This window comes from Leptosomus discolor, chromosome 3 (assembly GCF_034619465.1).
Source record: "Leptosomus discolor isolate bLepDis1 chromosome 3, bLepDis1.hap2, whole genome shotgun sequence".
NCBI classification, from domain to species: Eukaryota; Metazoa; Chordata; class Aves; order Leptosomiformes; family Leptosomidae; genus Leptosomus; species Leptosomus discolor.
In genome coordinates this window covers 57,327,890-57,339,880 of record NC_141393.1, presented here as the reverse complement: position 1 = coordinate 57,339,880, position 11,991 = coordinate 57,327,890, and the positions used below count along the sequence as shown (strand labels likewise).

Below are 11,991 nucleotides of genomic sequence, written 5' to 3'. Positions count from 1 at the left end.
TTACTCTGAAGTCCTCTTATCTTCTTTTTCTATTTCAGTTTTTCCAGGATGGCGCGTATTTCCTGGGGGTGGTAATTCCAGGGCCCCACTCCTCCCTGCAAAGGCAATAAAACAATACAGTCATGCTCAAGGAGACAGAGCAGAAGTCCTTTAGAGCACAGTGGCTGCACCAGAACTGCGGGCAGGTGTGCTTGGGCTTCCCTCTGCATGGCAGCCATCGCGTGGGAGACGGTGTATGCACAGGTCACAGGTTACACCCTGCTGTGTAACTGGGACGGGGCCGATGTCTGGATCCTGGAGCTGGAAAGCGTTCCTGGATCTCACAGCTTAGATGTACTTGGGTTTCCTAATGAGCCAGAAGATAAATATTTGAGCAAGGCTGAGGTGTACATCAAATATGTACATTATAAAGGCCCAGACTGGTGTTGCTGCAAGTCCTTTTCTCTCCACAGTTACACTGAATTGTGAAATTTTTAGCCCTCAAACAGAATGAAATATTGTTAAATATAAAGCATTCCCAATTATTTTTAAATTTAAAAATCTCAGTTTATTGTGCTCATTGTTATTGCTGATATGTTTTACCTTGTAGATGACCTTCCCTCCTTGAATTAGATACAGTCGCTCTGGCAATGCAGCGTATTTTGAGCTGCTCAGGTTTTCCATAGTGTCTAAAACCACTGGACATAATGGATTATTTTTCTGAAGAAATTGGGATGCAATTTTTCGATCTTCAAGGCTTCTGTGATTTTTAATAACAATATTGTTTTTAAAAGCCCAGCCATCTAAAACAAATGAGACAGGGATTTAGCAAGGAACACTTTGAACAGGTGTTAAGGCTGGAGATGTACTCTTTGTCACATACGAGAGCTGTGTTTAAGAATTCTGTGATTTACTCCTAACACCAAAACTTGCCATGAAATGAAAATCCCCCGCTCACAGTATGGGAGCACTAGAGCTTTTCAAAGAAATGGTCCCATGATCTAGTGGGTTTTTTTCTTTAATTTCAGCAAACTGCATTTCCCCCTTGCTCTGGATTCAGAAAAGATTCACTGTATTTTAGCGGAAATTTTCCCACATAAACCAACCCTAGAGAGATACCAGGTGGGGACATACATCCTACGTGGGTAAGTTTTGTCAAAATTTTTGGCACAGAGGGGATTTTAAAATGGCAGGTAGTGCTATCAGCTGGTACCCGTTCATGCAGCACAGCCGCAGCAATAGTGCTGTCCGTTCTGATGCTGCTCCTCAAGCCTATTGAACAAAATTTCAGCTCTGTGAGAAGGGAAGCATCTGAGCCAGGGCCCACCTTCCTTCTTCAGAAATACTCAAGCGCACATTTGCACACAACTCCTCCTTAGCAAAGCAGAAACTAGTAAACTGTTTGGATGACTGAGTTATTATCTGTTTCTCAGCTACTGAAGGTGGGATATTGTTTGAAAACTTGAAAACTGTAAATGTTACATTTTAGAAAACCACCTTAACCCTGGGATAAAATCAGTGCCAATGTGTTACTGAGTCCAGTGTAGCTAGAAGAGTGTGTGGAGTTTGTTTGCTAAATTTTTCAAATTAAAGTCTGCATCCTGTTCTTGAGACATGTTAAAAATGATAATTTTTTTAAAAACACGTAACGTGCTGCCATTTACACTTAACTTTTGTTCTATGAAATGCTTTTTTTTTTCCCTTTCCGAAAGGAGCTGTATTAACACTGACAGGAATTTTTGTAAAGACCTAACTGTGTGCTTCACCTTCACAGAGATGTGTCCTCAGCAGGAGTACCTCTCTCTAAAGTCAGATGCGTGAGTAAAACCTTTGACAAATTAAGGACACAAACTGGTGCCTAGATCTAGTGTGGCCACTTTTGATTTGAGGAAGATTTCTTTCCCGTTTGCAGTTCCCTCTTTTGCTAACAGACTTTCCTTCCTAAAAGGAACGATGGGTGTCTGAAGTTTCGGTAGGCATTACTGTGATGATACTGTACCTACTGCATGAGCTTCTTCGATGTAGATGATAAGAAAATCTGCTATAGAGCTGAAATCTTTGATGAGTTTGTTGAACTCATCAAATTTTAACATAAAAGAAGGTCAGGTGCAACTTCCAAAATTCAGGATTAAAGGTCGGTTATCTGGAACAAAAGAGGACAGCTTGTGGTTACATCACTGCTGGGAGGAAGGACAGAATTAATGCACTGAATTGAGTCTCTGCCGCAGAGTTTTTTGGGCATCAATGGGTAAGTCACCCCATAACTTTCTTCTTAGGACATTAAAATCGGCAGCAGAACACCTGCATTTATGCAAAACAGGCACAAAGATGCTTTTATTCCCCTAGCCTGGCTCTGACCTGTGCCGGACCCAGCAGTGAGCTTAACAGAGGGGGGACCCTTCCCTTCGTAGAGCCTGGGGGAGGCAGGAGGCACCGTGCAGTCACCCGGCTTCTCTTGCGTCGTCATCACGGGAGCCAGTTCTCAAGTTATCCCCATTTTGGGTTAGGGGACTGGTCTGAAATGGATATACAGAACGTAGCACATCACAGCCTCAGGAACTTCAAAATACTAAACGTGATCATCTGCCAGCCTTCTCAGAGGACCTTCTAATGACCCTGTTGGCCATGCCTTGATTTTTTTCAGGGGTGTCTGCTCCATCTGAGCTGAGTGGAAGCTGCGGACTCTTCAGTCATGCACCACGGGCTTTCATGCTTTCAATGTATTTCTGCAATTTCCTGTCCAAACAGAACTCTGGTTATTTATTATTATGTATTAAACTGATGTTACACCAGCCACTGGGAAAAGTGTCTGCGCAGTTGCTTACAAATTAACACAGTATGTGCCCAGAGGTGTTAGCATTGGTTTGCAAGGCCTCGATTTAAGGGAACTTGCAGGATTTTTAAGCACCTCTTTTAGTCCCTGGTTATGCTAAATTATCTGAAATTTGTTCAAGATCTTTCTTCTGGCTGGGCTGAACTTCAAAAACTGCTGCTGACGTAGATCCACATCCTAAAGAATCTAAGAAAGGGGGTGCCTTCCTGTAGATACTATGTATCTCTCTTCTAAATTTGCATCCTATTTTCTACATAAATATATATATCTCTATATATAATTAGAAAAGCAGAGTTGGAGGGGGATGTAATCCCTCCCATGGGCATCGAGACCGCAGCTTAATGATTAATTCCACATTCTACAGAGATCTCAGTGGAAGGCAGCGTACAAAGTACAAAGTAGTTCTGCTTTATTTCTAGCCGCTTTGAATCTGGAAAAAACCACCGTGTGCTTTCTAGGCTTCAGGCTGGCTAAGGGAGCTGGCATGGGACTCTGTACGTACAGGGAATGAGAGCCAACACCCGTGAATCACTGCACACGGTTCTGGTTCTGGGTCTTCTCTCCCCCCCCAAAAAAATAGTTTTGCTGTTCAGTGAAGAGGCAGCTTTTGTAAGAGGTTTGTAAGCTTACTGGTGCGAAGGGATATTGTAGCCAGGATGATAAATACAGGTTATTTATGAAGATCCAGAGGCAGACAGCTGGAGAGAACGTGTCACATCTTTCCCATCAAGGTGAGTGCGGTTAGTCTGGTCCGCTATGTTGTGCACTCCCATGCCAGCTGTCCCTACGCCCTCAGCAGCCTCTTCTCCTTGTTTCTCATCTTGGCAAGCCAAACCCGTCTACACGGCTCATGTACTGACCTTGCATGAAATCAAAGAGGTGACGAACTTCCCCATTCAAAGTCACCACCGGTGTGTTGGGAGCAGGGTGTCCCTCATAGGCTTCATCCTCCAGCCTCTTCCACTTCACCTTCAGCACAAAGAGCAAATACTTGAAGCTGAAAAAAGTTGGACCCCAGTTTTCATAGCTGAACTTTGGATTCTCATTCATTCTGCTCTTTTCACCCTGTTTTAGGATGTATCTCTTCATGGCATTGGGGAACAGGATCATCAGCGTTTTGCCCACAACAACGCATGCAGTAACGTGTAGAAGAATCAGGATTTTTTGTAGAACCCTAATGCCCAACATCGTGACGGAGGAGCTCTCACCGCTTCTGACAGGAACGCAGTGCGACGGCAGGGGCAAAGGTAGGGGGTGAGGGGGAGGAAAAATGTTCACGTGTCTGACCAGACTTTCTGCCTTGCCTTGCACACCATCACCTCTCCGTGGACTTCAGTGTCTGCGTGAGCGAGGAGCCTGTCTGCCCTGCCATCGGCACCAAGGGCATTAATGACAGCGGCAGATTGATTAACTGACCAGGTACAAGGCTCATTCACAAATACGTTGTGTATTTCACTAATGAGAGGAGCTGAACCAGGGTGTTTTCCGTCAGCTACAGACTAGAAGTAAGAATTAGGCAGCAGTACCCGAGGGTCTGATCCTTCACCCAGTGACGCCTTTACGCCCTTTCCACACGTTTTTGCACCAGACCATTGATGCCAACGCTCGGGGCCTTGGATTGATGCAGCCACTTGCATTTCGCGTGTGCTGTGTGTGCAAACAGCGTCCTGTTCCTGCGGCTGTGCCTCCTCTGGTGCCCTGCCGCACCCCGCTGTTTGCCACTGCGGGGCGGGAAGGGTGCCCCAAAACAGGTACACCCCAGTAGATATACACATTATCAAAATATGCCATAGACATTTATAATAGAATATATCGGCATATAGCCACATATATAATCCGTGTGCGTGTGTGTATGTGATATCAGACAGAGCAGCCGCTGCCCCGTTCCCTAAGACGCACCCCTTAGCGCTCGGGGCGCCGGGGCGGCGCAGACTCCCCCGGGAGCCGCGGGCTCTTTAAGGGGACGGGCGGAGACGGAAGAGGAAGCGCCGCGCGGCCTCTGATTGGCCAGCTCAGGGAGCGTGGCCGGTATGTTTCTGTCGAGCCAGAGAGACGGGGGAGGAGAGACGAGCAGCCGAGCTGCTGATTGGCTGTCGCCGCGCAGCGCATGCTGCCCCTTTAAGGGAGTGGAGCGGCTGTTGCCGGGAGCCGTTGGGTTGCGGAGCCCGCAGGTGCGGGGGTTCCCCGGCCGTGCCGCGGGGTCGCGGCCAGCCCGGGGCGGGGTGGCAGGGGGCGGCCCGGTGGGGTGGCGCGGGGGACCTGGGGTGGCGCAGACGGCCGGGGGGACGAGCGCGGGGTCTGAGGGACGAGCGGTGCCGCCTTGTCTTTCAGGAGGGTCGGGGACCTGTTCCTCAAGCAAGCGGGTGAATGGCGGCTGTGGATGACCTCAAATTTCAAGGTAAAGGCGGGTATCGCAGGTGCAAACGTGGGGTTTGGGGCCCGACTGATGGAGTGATTGGATGTTTAGAGGCTTGGAAGCGTTTCCGAGCTTTCTCTGAATAAAAGCTTCCCTGAAGTTTTGCAAGTAGTGTCAGGAATATCTGTAGTTTCAGAGATGAAATTGTGCTGGGGGTGAGCTAAAAAACGTACCCGGTGTTGACTGAAATCCTTTGTGGTGGAAAGTGAAAGCTGAAATTGGGCAGAACGTTGTGTAATTTGGAAGGGGCTGTAGTTTCAGACTTCCTTAATTTTTGATAAATAAATGCAGGTCTGAAAAAAAGCTAATTTTTGGAGAATCAGAGTGGCAGCTTCCCCTTGCCCTTGCAGAAACCTGCTGGTGCTCGGATTTGGGCTGATTACAGGAAGGAAAGGCAGGCTTCAGTGGTGCCAGTTTATCACAGTGCAGGGAGATTAGCAGGGAAGACACCTCACGCTTTATTAACTAAGTAAATGTTCAGCTTGATCCGTGTTGGTTTGGGCTTTAAGAAACAAATCATGTTTGACATGCCTAAGCTAATGATGTAGCCTTTCTTGGCCTGTGTAGCCATAGTTTTTTGACCCATGAGAACAAAAATGTTGGTAGCTTGATTATCACCTGTCTTGTAATGTACTTATTTGCAGAATTTGACGATGCAGCTAATTTGCTTGCAGCAAATCCTGATGCTACCACAATAAGCATTGATGAGCCAGTTGAAATCCCCAAGAATCAGCACAGCCGTCTGCAGGAGCCAGGGAGAGAAGAGGATGATGAATTACTGGGGACCGATGACTCCGATAAAACGGAGGTAACGCTCTTAGACCTACAGTGCCTCCATCGGCATGTGTACACATGGTGCTGACAACACTGAGGTATTTCTGGGGGACACCAGGGATTCATGCTGTGTGACTTTAAAACTCTGCTGCTTCTCTGTCACAGGTTACTTTCTCAATAGCAGAGCTGGCGTTCATTCTTCAGCTGTTGTGGTTTGAAGCCTAGGAAATTGTACCAAAATGGTGGTGATTTAAGCTAGGCAAATGTGCCAGGAGACGAGCGCAGCAGCTGAAAACCCAGCACGGTGCTTGTTTCCGTTGATTCTGCTGTGGGGTTGGTGACTGGCAGGAGAGCAGGAAACTCTGGAACAGCCAGGGAATGTCTGAAGGGTTCAGCTAATGTAGCCGTCGACGACGGCAAGGGAACTCATGATGCCGACGAAGATGTGTGTTATAAATGATGTGGCAGAAGGTAGTATCAGGCTGCTCTTTAGACCCCCAGGCCACTATTCTGCTTGCAGGGAGATAAAAGACCAGCTGCTGCTAACAAGTATTAGAGGGGGAAAGGGAAATGGTTAAATAATTCATAGCAAGCACCACCCTGTTAAGTTTGTCTTCTATCTGGGTACAGAAATCACTTAACTATTGTGTGAACGAACTAGTACTGCATAAATTGCGTGCTTGTGACCTTTCCCATGTTGCCTTTCCCACCTCAGCTGCTTGCAGGACAGAAGAAAAGTGCCCCTTTCTGGACATTCGAGTACTACCAGACGTTCTTCGATGTGGACACGTACCAGGTTAGTACTCCACTCGGACCACTGTCTGAACTATGTGTTATCCAGACATTGAGGTTTTTTCCTTCTTGCATTTTCAGTCAGACAAATCTGTATGTTTTCTTAGGTCCTGGACAGAATCAAAGGTTCAGTTTTCCCAGTACCAGGGAAGAACTTCGTAAGGCTGTATATCCGCAGCAATCCCGACCTTTACGGTAGGTACGAGGTGTGAGAAGTTCTCTCCTGTGCTAAATGTTTTGAGTTTGTATTTCTTTTTACATGCTAACCTTGGAAACCAAGAGGGCAGAGGAGTTGTTATTGAACTTGTTTGTTTCCTTTCAAGGTCCCTTTTGGATATGTGCCACACTTGTCTTTACCATTGCTGTTAGTGGCAATCTCTCAAATTTCTTCATCCATCTGGGCAAACCAACGTACCACTATGTGCCCGAGTTCAGAAAAGGTTTGTAAGTAGTCGATACAGTCCTGAGTTTGTGGGTTTGTTTTTTTGTTGGTTTGTTTTTCCCAATGCACTAATGAAGTAATATAAAAACAGGTCACAGCTTCGATTTAGTAGAGTCTTCTGATTGATTGCGCTCTCTAAATTTTTAGAGATGTGAAACAAGCCCTTAAAGTGGGCTGTAACTGTCAGGACCCTACTCCTCCAGAGCATAAAGTAGTTACAGGGTTTTTTAGTAGAGCAAGCGGGAGTAATTAGAGCAGTTCCTTTTCTAGCCATAGTGAATGCCCCCTTGTATAGAGGGTGAAAGCCCAGCAGTGGCCACTGTGGTGCTTTTGTAGGTGCCTTTCTGGATCCATGGCCTCCAAGGAACCTGCAGGCCTCAGACAGAAAATGACGAAATTAGAATATTACTCATACTGCCTACCGAGGCTGGAAGTTGTTACCTTCTGGCAAACTTGAAAATAAGCAAAGGATGCTCAACTGATACGTGCCCCAGAGAACTCGGAGTGAGGAGCCAGCTGTCTATACCTGTCTTTGTAGTATGAAGGAGGCTGCTGTCCCTCCAGAGGAACATGGCTTCTGTTTGTTTCCAAAATCCACAGTGTACTTGGAAGAATGCTGCCACTTGGGAATCCAGTCACTTGAATAACTTCAGATTTGACACTCGTGTCTGTGTTCTCTTTCAAGTTTTTCAACATGTCTGCATTCTGTTCTCATTTTTCCAGTAGCAGTTAGTAGCCAAATTTCTATTTTTAACCTGAGTTTTTCTTTCCTCCATGGCTCTTCTTTTACACTGAAACCAACAGTATTTTTACACAAGCGTAATAAAGAAATTGAAAATATCAAGAGAATACTTTCTGGAGTCTTTACTTTTAAAATAACTTGAAATGCTGGCAAAATAGTGGGTGTAAACTGGATGTAAATGCAAAGTTCTCCATTTATTAATAATGCAAACTTTATATTTTGAAAGCCACTTCAAAGGTAGCTTTCTAGTTTTTGGGGTAAATGTTTCTCCATGTTTGATTCTGGCTAATACCTAAGTAGAACATTAAACCTGTTGTCTTATTTCTAGTGTCCATAGCAGCAACAACGATTTATGCGTACGCTTGGCTTGTTCCTCTTGCGCTCTGGGGTTTCTTGATGTGGAGGAACAGTAAAGTTATGAATATTGTCTCCTACTCGTTCCTGGAGATAGTGTGTGTATATGGCTACTCCCTCTTCGTTTACATTCCCACAGCGGTACGTATGGCCTGAAGAGTGCACCTCTGTTACATACCCTGCAAAAAGGTCCTCGTTTAGAAAATTTGCTATTTCTTAATATTGTTCATATTAGTCCCAATCTTGGGGACCAAGCAAATAATTTGCTCCTTTTGCTTGGCTAGAATAAAGCTTTTTGTTGAAGCTTGGCTAACGTAAAGACATCCTGTGGGTCCTGGAAAAGCCGAGGACAGGTCACTTCCCCAGAGGCAGCAAATCCAAGCAGGGTGCTGCTGCCCAGCCTGGCAGGCAGCCCGAGGCAACTTCAGGAATCAGGATGTGCATGTCCCCAGGGTACAGACGTGGTGTGCACGATGGCAATGCTGATGGCTCCGAGGACACGAGCTTCCCTGGCAGGGACTGTCCTGGGCCACTCTGGCAAGGGGCAGGCCTTGGAGGGAGTGCTGTAACTCAGGGGACACACTCTTGATGTGTCTGCTGTTATCCTTCCCTCAAATAGCAGAGACATATCAGATAAGGCATGAGTTGTGCACAAATCGGCTGGAAATGATGAAATGTCCCAGAACAATGTGTTAAATAAATGAATCCCTGTTTCACACAGTCTCTTTAATGATCGTTTTACTCCGTTTTATAGATCTTATGGATCATTCCACAAAAAGTAGTGCGCTGGGTCCTGGTCATGTTCTCCTTGTGCCTTTCGGGGTCTGTTTTGGTGATGACCTTTTGGCCCGCTGTCCGAGATGACAACCGGAGGATTGCGCTGGCGACCGTGGGGACCATTGTTCTGCTTCATGCCCTGCTGGCTGTCGGCTGTTTGGTATGACACTGCCTTTCCTTTTCTCTAACCTGTTATTTCCTGGGACTGGCGACATCTTATGGTGCAGGGAAGGAGTGGTTGGCTGGCTGGTGAAAAAGTTGGTTGTTTTTTTTTTAATAAAGAAAGAAATAGTACTTCTGAAAAACCTCCAAAGTAAAAGTTCCAATTATTTCAAACAGAGCGAAAATTGATGCCAGTCTGACTTTGACAGTGCTAGCAACAACCTCAGTAATGAATATGTCTTTGGCACAAAATCACTCACAGAAGAGTCTTAAATTTATCTGGAATTCATCATAGTGTCAGCAAAGCGTTAATCTTTATTGTGTCCAGTCACAGCTTATTCCAGTGAGTACTATGCTTAGTTAATCCTTTACAATGATTAATATGATTAAATATAGTGTGTGCTTATGAGTTTTATGTATGAAAACATAAACCTGCTAGAACTTAGTAAAATATCAGCATTATGAAAACAGAACACCCTAATGCTACTGGAACACATAATGATGAGTGTTTAAATTATTTGCTGTCTGTTTGTTGCAGCAGGTAGAATGATACCATCCAGGCTTCACTTCTGTCCCCCTGCCCCCCCAGCTTCCAGAGTAGATAGATTTGGTTCCGCACAGCTCAGTGTGCAGGGAGGCGCAGGCAAAAAAACCCCCTCGTGTTAGTAGGAGACTTGCAGCTGAGTCAGTGGCGCTGCTGTTGCTGGAGACTGCCTGGAGCTTCATCAGCTAAAACAGCAAACAGTCAAAGAAATACTTGCGATCCGATCCTTTCCAGTGCCGGCCTCTTTCAAAGGCCTTCACCGCTAACTGCTGCATTTAAAAATACAGTTTAGAGCACCATTTTAGTTGACCGTTTGGAGTCTGATAAAACCAAAAAAGATCCAAATTTGCCCTTTCACTGCTGTGTTTGTACCTTGTAACAGTGGGTGTGGAAAGGAGGAGTTGGGAGGAGGCAGAACTGTTGGTTTCTCTCTTTTTCTCCTCTTTAATAATGTAGGCATACTTTTTTGATGCCCCTGAACTGGATTTTCCTGCACCTATTATCCCTGCTCACAATGGAACAACAGGAATAACAAAGAGTCAGTAAATAAGGTAAGAATCGAATCTAAATTTTCTTCTGTAACCTTCACAGACATTTGAAACTTTGCCCATTATTATGGTTGAGTGGAAAAGGGTTTAACAGACCAATTTTGCCAAATGGCGTCTATATATAAATACCATTTATTAACTTGTCTTCCAGTTGTAAGTTTTAAGTATGGCCATAAAAACATGTCTTTGTTCCTCAGAGTCTTTTAGCTTTCTTTTCTTTGAGGTTTACTCTTGGCAAAGAAATACACATTTAAATAATCTACTTGGTCCCATAGGTCATTTCAAAAATGTTTTTTTTCTGCAGTCCCTTACAAAAGCCCTGAAGTGTTTGTTAGAATTTGTACTGCACAAGTAAAACTTAAGCAATAAACAATTTTACTCCTGTTTTCCTTCCCTTTTAAAAGCAAAACGACTTTTTTTCTTTTATTTTTTTTTTTCCCCTTGATGTTTGTGACAGTGTGTTTCAGAGCAGTAGCTCTGTGTGTGGGGACATTCGTGTAGTCCCTGAGCAGGGCTGACTCAGAGCCTGCACCATCCCTATGGACCACATTCCTTGTGTGGGATGGTTTGAGGTTTTGCTTCCTGGTAGCTGGGAGCACTGCCAGCGGCAGATGACATTTGAATTCTGTTGGAGAGATGAGACCTGGAGCAGGTCCAGGAAAAGGCTAATAAGACACACCGAAGCCAGGCTCCTGGAAGCACACAGCCACCAGTGTGTATGCGGAAATCAGAGTATTTACTGACTAGGAGCTGTGTTAGAAGTTAAAAAAACTAAACTAAAAAAAAAAAAAAATTTCTTAAAAAATGCCAAATATGCCTAGGAACAATGATCACAAAAAAAAAAGACCAGCTGTGACACAGTCTAATTATGCAGATCAATTTTAGAAGCTTTCTTCCTGCAAAATTACTTTCTTATCCCAGGTGTCCATTAGGACTCAGTATGATAGTAATGAATTTTAGTATTTAGATATGAATATGTACCTTATTGTGTCCTCTGGTGCCTGTGAGGAGCTGTAATATTCATAGGAGTTATTTGTCTCTTTCAGATTACAATGCCTGTTTCTCCATCCATACAGTAATTTTAATTATTTTTTCACTGAAGACCTTGGAAAGTGCAAGAACAGGAGTTTTTTGTATGAGAAAGGACAGTGCTGTCCCATGGACGTACGGACATCACTATGCCTGCTGGAGACTGACTGGTTCCATGAGGACAGCGAACTGTTGATCCTAATCCTTTACAGCAGTTTTGTTTTTTGAGTTCTACCTACACTCACCACACGAGTTTGCCTCTGAATAAAGTGTTCTGAGGGTGATCTGAGATTTATTATTTTGTGACTGAAGTACCCAACACACCTCCTCCAGAGCTGGACAAAGGGTTTGCTAAGACGTGTGAAGGTGGGGTGGAGGCGAGACACCGTTTTGCCTCGTTGCTGCTGAACCACCTTAAGGGACGCCTTTGCCACCGAGCACTTTCACTCGCAAATGCCACCCTGGGAGCGGTTCCCGCCCCCCAGCTACTGCTTTCCCGCCTCGAGCCGCGCTCTCCCTCCCCCTCCCCCTCGGGCCGCGTAACGTTTCCCCTCGTCCCTCAGGCCAGCACTGACAGGCCCTGCCGGACCTCCGCCGCC

At 45.3% G+C, this 11,991-nt stretch overlaps 2 protein-coding genes across 3 annotated transcripts; one reads left to right on the top strand and one right to left on the bottom strand.

Annotated features, from left to right (window-relative positions):
• On the bottom strand, window positions 1-4,016 carry DIO1 (iodothyronine deiodinase 1). The gene is made up of 4 exons (XM_009955592.2): window positions 3,673-4,016; window positions 1,979-2,122; window positions 583-782; window positions 1-95 (listed from the first exon to the last, which is right to left on the bottom strand). Exons 1-4 carry the CDS (start codon window positions 3,998-4,000, stop codon window positions 30-32), a joined length of 738 nt encoding a protein of 245 aa, XP_009953894.2. The 5' UTR covers window positions 4,001-4,016; the 3' UTR covers window positions 1-29.
• A 4-nt stretch (window positions 4,017-4,020) lies between these two features.
• Window positions 4,021-11,681, top strand: YIPF1 (Yip1 domain family member 1). 2 transcript variants are annotated; one of them, XM_086462097.1, is made up of 10 exons: window positions 4,021-4,059; window positions 5,144-5,210; window positions 5,873-6,036; window positions 6,718-6,798; window positions 6,902-6,989; window positions 7,118-7,234; window positions 8,307-8,473; window positions 9,087-9,269; window positions 10,272-10,366; window positions 11,410-11,681. In XM_086462097.1, the coding sequence occupies exons 2-9, from the start codon at window positions 5,180-5,182 to the stop codon at window positions 10,359-10,361; spliced, it is 921 nt and encodes a 306-aa protein (XP_086318223.1). In that variant the 5' UTR covers window positions 4,021-4,059; window positions 5,144-5,179; the 3' UTR covers window positions 10,362-10,366; window positions 11,410-11,681. The 2 variants fall into 2 exon arrangements, with proteins under 2 accessions (XP_086318223.1, XP_086318222.1); XM_086462096.1 differs by lacking the exon at window positions 4,021-4,059 and adding an exon at window positions 4,953-4,983.
• The last annotated feature ends 310 nt before the right edge of the window (window positions 11,682-11,991 follow it).

Bases quoted from the DNA above. Each gene is read 5' to 3' on its own strand.
- YIPF1 (XM_086462097.1), top strand. From the start codon at position 5,180: ATGGCGGCTGTGGATGACCTCAAATTTCAAG. The intron at 6,037-6,717 runs GTAACGCTCTTA...TTCCCACCTCAG, and splicing joins ATGACTCCGATAAAACGGAG to CTGCTTGCAGGACAGAAGAA. The intron at 8,474-9,086 runs GTACGTATGGCC...TCCGTTTTATAG, and splicing joins TCGTTTACATTCCCACAGCG to ATCTTATGGATCATTCCACA.